This window comes from Papaver somniferum, chromosome 6 (genome assembly GCF_003573695.1).
Source record: "Papaver somniferum cultivar HN1 chromosome 6, ASM357369v1, whole genome shotgun sequence".
Lineage (NCBI taxonomy): Eukaryota > Viridiplantae > Streptophyta > Magnoliopsida > Ranunculales > Papaveraceae > Papaver > Papaver somniferum.
The window spans coordinates 163031608-163038604 of record NC_039363.1 but is presented as its reverse complement, the minus strand read 5'-3'; the positions used below and the strand labels follow the sequence as shown (position 1 = coordinate 163038604).

At 37.5% G+C, this 6997-nt stretch overlaps 1 protein-coding gene across 1 annotated transcript; it reads left to right on the top strand.

Annotated features, from left to right (window-relative positions):
* The first annotated feature begins 1657 nt into the window (after positions 1 to 1657).
* LOC113289962 (ubiquitin-conjugating enzyme E2 36) lies at positions 1658 to 5017 on the top strand. Its single transcript, XM_026539418.1, has 8 exons — positions 1658 to 1815; positions 2031 to 2058; positions 2309 to 2395; positions 3264 to 3322; positions 3982 to 4023; positions 4114 to 4187; positions 4278 to 4375; positions 4662 to 5017. Exons 1-8 carry the CDS (start codon positions 1780 to 1782, stop codon positions 4697 to 4699), a joined length of 462 nt encoding a protein of 153 aa, XP_026395203.1. The 5' UTR covers positions 1658 to 1779; the 3' UTR covers positions 4700 to 5017.
* Positions 5018 to 6997: the final 1980 nt, after the last annotated feature.

Below are 6997 nucleotides of genomic sequence, written 5' to 3'. Positions count from 1 at the left end.
AACCAGAGAACTACGACCCTCAGTGACAAAATAAGACTGCTGTAGCTGTGTCGTAAACGCTGTAGCAAATAAGTCTGCCTGATGTACGACCCACAGGTGTGAGTCGTTATTACTGTAGGAAAACGACTGCTAGTGCAGGTCCGTTCTTCGTGTTCTTCAGTGTTCTTCAATGGCAGCAGCAGCAGGTAGTCTCTCTGCAAATTCGATTTTTTGGACTCTGTGGTGCTCTAAACTTCTCCCAATCTCTCCCCATCACTTCTCTATGATCCCCTCACCCTATATATACTCAACAACAACAAAATATCACGCCATAACTCTCACAAATTTTCATTAAACTCGGCAGTGAAGAAAAATATTCTAGGAATATTTTCTTCCCTGTTTTAGCTTCTCACGTGTTTCTACAGCTGCAAAATCTCCTCATTTATCTTCTTCACGGTCCAGAGTGTTGCTAGAGTCATCATACACGAGCAGAACACGCATAAATCTTTTAAAACCCGTGAACTATTCTTCTCATGCACGGGCTGCCCCGATTCCTTGTCACGGATTTTCCAGCCAAATTTGATCGAAACAAACACCCATACCAGCTCTTTTATGACATATCACAACTACCCATGAAGTTTCAGCCCTTTAGTCCACCTAGAACATCTTCAAATTTCGATCGAAACATTCTCAGAGAGCTGCCACATTTTTCCCGCCAATTTTTAAGTTTCAAATGAAGAAGATGGTGTCCCCCTAACCAGCTGTGGGGTGCGAATAGCATATGCCTTTTTGGGGTTCCCCTTAGCCAAATCTGGGCTTCGTATAGCAAGTGTCCTCCGGGGTGTTCCGGGTGATTTTTCGAGCCGATTTTTCCAACAATATTTATTTTCCAAAAATACCTAAAAATACACAAAACACCATAATAAGGACGAAAACGAGTACCAACAATACGAAACATTGAGGACAAATTAAACACATAAATGCGTCTATCAGCTATACAAAGGCTACTACCAACTCGTATAATTGAGACAAAGTAAACTAACTCCAAGTTACTCAGTTTCTTAAGTATTACTACGCCTACTACCAATCTGGTAAATGCACGTGAATCCTAAGATAGAGTCTCACTAAGTTAAGTTGTTTCACCTATTGTCATCTGAGTTCACGAGTCGTTGAACGGTTCACGGATCGCAACACCCTGTATTTACGGTTCACAAACCGATACACCAGCAGTCCCAGTTAATATTTAACAGATGCTCAAAGACTTAGTTTTTAAATATGTTTAGCATTGCTATGACTCTCATAAAACACCCTTAAGACATCTATGATCACTAAAACACCTTATGTATGTGTATCATGATTAAAGTCTTGAGTGTTATTGAACACGATTATTGCTCGAACGATTCACAACCTTTTTGGTACATATGTGAACTTATAGTACACCGTTCTTATTGACTTATATGTGCATCTTCTTCTTTGTCAAGGATATCAAATTTTAAATCTCGGTCAGTGCCAACCAGACTACGATTAATAAAAGCATGGGTTATATATAAGAGAAGCATGGATAGTTGCAATGTTGAAGGCTGTAAATAACATCAGTGAACTATACGGATGATGGACCACGAATCAGACCCAAAGTTCACCTAACGCCACCCGTTTTTACGTCATTATTATTTTCTTGAGACAGAGAAGAAGAAGAAGCAGCAGTAGAAGTAATTGACTCTCTCTCTCTCTCTTTCTCTCTCTCCCTCTCTCCCTAGATTCGTCTGTATATCTCTCTCGCGAAATCTTAACTTGTAAAATATGGCGAACAGCAATCTTCCAAGAAGGATTATCAAGGTCAGTCACTCAGTCTCGATCTCTTTTCTTCCCAAAAAACAAACAAACTCTGATCTCACTCTCTTTTTTATCTACTTCTCTTGAAAATCCACTAATAGAAGAACAGAAAAAGAAGAAACCAAAAATCTGAAATATTTTAGGGTTTCACTATCTCCAGTTTACGATTCAGTAATTGATTGATTATACTTGTTTTTTTTTTCCCCATGTCTAAACAGGAAACGCAGCGGCTCCTTAGCGAACCTGGTATCTCTCATTTTAACACAATTTATTAGTCCTTATTTTCCTTTAATATCATTTGAATTCGTGAATTATTGGTTTAATTGATAAACCCCCTAATGGTTGCTTGCATTTACAATTAGGTAAAATCAAAATAAGTTGGGGGATCTTTGATCCATTTTTTTTTTTGTTGTTGTTGTTGTTGAGATTGCTTTAGGGTTATTCCTTGCAAATTTATGTGTATGTTGAAGTGTCTATCATTGTTATGTGGATGCAGCTCCTGGAATAAGTGCTTCTCCGTCCGAAGAAAACATGCGGTATTTCAACGTCATGATCTTGGGACCAACACAATCTCCTTATGAGGGTAGGGGTTACAATGTTCTTCACCTTTAAAATCTGAATATATTTGCTTCATGTTTTTAGCTATACTTGATTTTTCATGAAGAAACAGCTTCTTGTGTGTGTGTTATCATTAGTTTCCCATATATCTTTGATTCATCTATTGATTACTAGCTGTGCTGAATGCCATTATCATTCATTTGTAACTCTAGTTTTAATTTGCTCGTGTCATTATCATTGAAACTGAGGTTTGATTTTGGGAACTTGATCAACATGTGGATTTTACTCATCTACCTTGTACTGCCAGTATATAGGATGTGATGCACACACTTTTGATACATACCTGGCCCTATATTGCTTTTGGATTTGTGTGGTATAGAAGATTTATGAAGAATAGGGGATAGTGAGTTCTCTCCACTAGTTTTCATTTAATTTTTGAAGGGATTTCTCTCTCTCGGCTAGGTTATTAAAAAACTCAATTTTTGAGAAGAAGGAAAGATATAGGTATTACGAAACCTAAATTGCATTGAATATGTGATTTTGGCCTTGTGTAGTTTGAGGGGTTTTGGCATTTTCGAAATTATTTGGTCGCGGATATCCAACGTCTTCAAATGGTAATCACGTTCCAGTTGGTGAAAAAAACAACAACAACGGTTTCATTGAGCTTCAGTGGTTTTCACAAAAGGCTGTGCAATCAACCATCTGATAGAATCTAAAAGATAGGATTCTTTTTCGAACGTACCACGATAATTAATATGTTGTTTCCGTCATAGACTCCGAGATATGTAAAGTTTTCTCTTTAACGGCCATTGCTTGCACATTATGCTGATTCATTTGGCGATATCTATTACTTTCCTCTTTAACTTTTTTCACATGTCACTGCATTCTTGTAGGAGGTGTATTCAAGTTGGAACTGTTTTTACCTGAAGAGTATCCAATGGCTGCACCAAAGGTATAGATGTTCTAAGACATTCGGTGAAACTTGTTGCGTGATTGTTCCAAGGTTATTGTGTTTTTTTTTATGGTATCCGTATTATTTATTATATTTCCATCCAGAGTCACGTAGTGAAAGTACTATATGTGCATTATCTGTAGACCTACATCATCCATATTCCATATGAATAGTGACCCTACTTAGTTTCTATTATTGTTTCTTGTTATGCTGGTTTGTTTCCCTCTTTGAGCTTTTGGAGCGATGGTCCTCTGAGTTAGTCGTTGTTAGTTACTGATATTAGATTTACAATGTTCTGTAGGTAGGTGTACTGGTTGTCATTTATGTTCATCTTGCCCGTTTTAAGTAACTGCCTACCTGTGTAGATGAGAAGTTGGAGCATGGTTGGTTGAAATTACAGTGTTTCATTCTTACTCATTCATATCTATATACTATGGATAGTTGGGACTGCAATTAGTTTTCTTGAATCTGCCGAACTTCTGTAGACATTAGAATTTGTCAAGTAGGTAGATGTTTCAGAAAATTAGAGAATGGAATTACTAGATATGGAATACTTTTAAACTCACATTTAATGTTTTCCATGTTTGTAAAATTCTTTCGAGTAGCTTTCATCATTTTCGGACACTTATAGTGTATGTTTGTTGTTCCTTTCTCAACAGGTTCGGTTTCTCACAAAGATTTACCATCCTAACATTGACAAGGTAATCGTCAATATCTACCTCATTATCAGTTTGAATCTCTTTCTCTCTCTCTTTTTTATTCTGACGTTGATATGGAATGATATGTTACAGCTTGGAAGGATATGCCTTGATATTCTAAAAGACAAATGGAGTCCAGCTCTCCAGATCCGAACAGTATTGCTGAGGTAAATTGACTCTTATACATCCATTTAGAAATTTCTCAAAATTATGCATTGAAAAGATGTTACAATTGTTTTGTTTGCTTGTGGATTCAGCATCCAAGCACTTCTTAGTGCTCCAAATCCAGATGACCCGCTCTCTGAAAATATTGCCAAACACTGGAAAGCAAATGAGGCAGAGGCTGTCGAAACAGGTAGGGTTGAGATTATCTTTTTGAGTTATGCTCGTGTCATATTTCATTCATATCACATAACCAAGAAACTATTGGAACTTGTGGATGTATTATTGACATGAAAAAGATGAACTGGTGGCACGTAGTTTATATATATATATTTTTCTTTTTAAAAACTTCCTGCTAGATCTTAGAGATTATTTAGATCATGAAAATCACTAAGTATTCTTTTTGAATGGTCTGACAAGTTTAGCTGTATGTTTTTGCTACATTTCCCTTTCTAACTCCTCTTTTTGTCTCCTTGCAGCAAAGGAATGGACAAACCTATATGCCAGTGGAGCTTGATGGAATTAGTATAGCGTGTTGACCACCAGCCAGATAACATTTTCTGTAATGGTGTAAGCCTAGATGATGTCCAGTTTGTTTTCTAAATGGAAATTAAAGCATTGATGTCTTAATGTTGGAAGATATTCCATTTACAGAAATGTTCATGTGTTCAAGCAGTTAAATCGTTTTTGTTCTCTTGGAAAAGAAAAGCGTGTTCTTATATGTATGTTGGACGAGGATCATCTCAGACTCTTTATCTCATAGTCATCTACCATTCGATATTGTATAAAAAGAACCATAAGTATTATTTCATGTATTTGGATATTACCAGCCTCACTGTGAGTGTTAAAACTTCACCCGCACTGACCCTTGTCGAGGTCGAACGCTTATGTGACGGTTTAACAGTCTCCCTTTCTTGCTGTGATGTGAGATTGTCAGTCGTAAATTTATATCAGAGCATCTCCATCAGTTTTGTTTTTCTTTATGTAAGAAAAACTATTAAGTTTTAAAACCAAACCTTTTAAAGACGTGCCTGATTTGAAACAAAGCGAACACGTGAAAGAAAAAAAAAACTATAGTTGTTTTGTGATTGTTTTTTGAATGCTTATCCAACCTATCTGCAAAGCCTGCGTGTGCCTTTAGACTGTTGCTTCCCCTGTGAATGCTCTACTTAGTCTTTTGCAGCTTCCATAGATTTGACTGTTAGTCTGGCACAGCGTATTTGACAACTTCCTCCTGATTTTAGCCTTGCACACCTGCCTCATCACTCCCCAGTAATAGCTAATCGAATCGCTTAAGATCTGAGCATGTACCTATCTTGTCATGATTCCCTGCGACTCCAGTGGTGTATCTGCGTCAGTGGTTCTGGGCAATTGTTGTTCTTTCCAATGATGATGTTATTTGTCTGCCAGCACCGTGTAGCCGTTATCTTTGGATTTGGTTGTGCTCCCCTCCCCTGGATAACTGTTCACATCTAACCTTCCGTACGTGCCAAATGACTGATGCACATTCAGCACTCCAGCTACCTTGATTTTACCAACATGAAGTTTAGAGATCTATTGAAAGCATCCATTGTTTTACTGAGATGGGAGATACTTAAGGTTAAAATGGGTTATGGGAGGATATGAACCAAACACTTGTCGCAAACGGTTTAGCTCTGGGCAATGAGTACATATGCTAGATTTTGTTCCAATTGCTTGAACTAACATGATCATAACCTCTGGTAACCCTGTTTAAGATTTGGTACTAAAGTTGCTAGTTATCTCATGCGGCCATCCTGTTGTTTGCATCATCTTCTGCTGTACATGCAGAAGAGCAATCCCTATTGATCGAAAGCAAACTAGCTAAATGTCAATATAGCAACGGATTGCAAACAACTAGCGGATCGACAACAAAGGTCCAAAGGTTACTTAGCAAGCAGAAAATACAGTCAACAAGAATACATCGATTTTAGCAAATCTTCCACGAGCGCAGGTAAAATTCATAAACAGGAAACACAACACAACAGCGGACTTCATGACAAAGACAGCGAGGATTCAAAGCCTCCAACACATCTTCGACAACAAGTCCCTGACTCTTCTATTTTATGTAATGTGTTCACGGAGCAAGAAATTAATAACATGTTGTACTGTGTTATTTAATCCAATTTCCATCAAAAAAATAAATAAAATGGTGTCATCTAGGAGTATCTTTTTTTACACCATTAATTATAAAATGATGTATTTGCATCGATTGTCTGATTGTCTAATCGAGAATGTAATGGTACCATATTCCAGTTGCGTGTATCTGGGTGGGTCAATTAAGTTCACTGCCAAATTTCTAGAGAAAGAATGGCAAGGGCACAACTAGGTTTTTAGAATACGGTGAATAACTGAATATAAGAATTTTCCAAGATATGGGGTGAAAATGGGCTTGGAGGCCATTTTGCACCAAAAAGAAAAAACCAAAGCTTGTTATAGAACGATTTTTTTGGGACCATGGTTTTTTTGGGACCATGGTCCTATTAGGCCATCTACCCTATAGTTATAAGGGGTGTCCTAAAGCATTGAAGTGACTAACCTATTCTTAACCTAATTTAATTTAAAACCAACCCAATAACCACCTATATATATATATATAACCACCACCTCCTCCCACCACCACCTCCCACCATCGCCGATTACCACCACCACCACCGCCGATTACCACCACCACCACCTCCGATTATTACCACCACCAACCACTGATTACCACCACCACCAACCACCACCACCACTATATATATATATATATATAACTTAATTTAAAACATTAACAAAGATATTCTCACAAACCCAT

Coding starts and splice junctions, on each gene's coding strand:
- LOC113289962 (XM_026539418.1), top strand. CDS start 1,780: ATGGCGAACAGCAATCTTCCAAGAAGGATTATCAAG. Junction 1,816..2,030: donor TTCCAAGAAGGATTATCAAG/GTCAGTCACTCA, acceptor ATGTCTAAACAG/GAAACGCAGCGGCTCCTTAG. Junction 4,188..4,277: donor ATCCGAACAGTATTGCTGAG/GTAAATTGACTC, acceptor TTGTGGATTCAG/CATCCAAGCACTTCTTAGTG.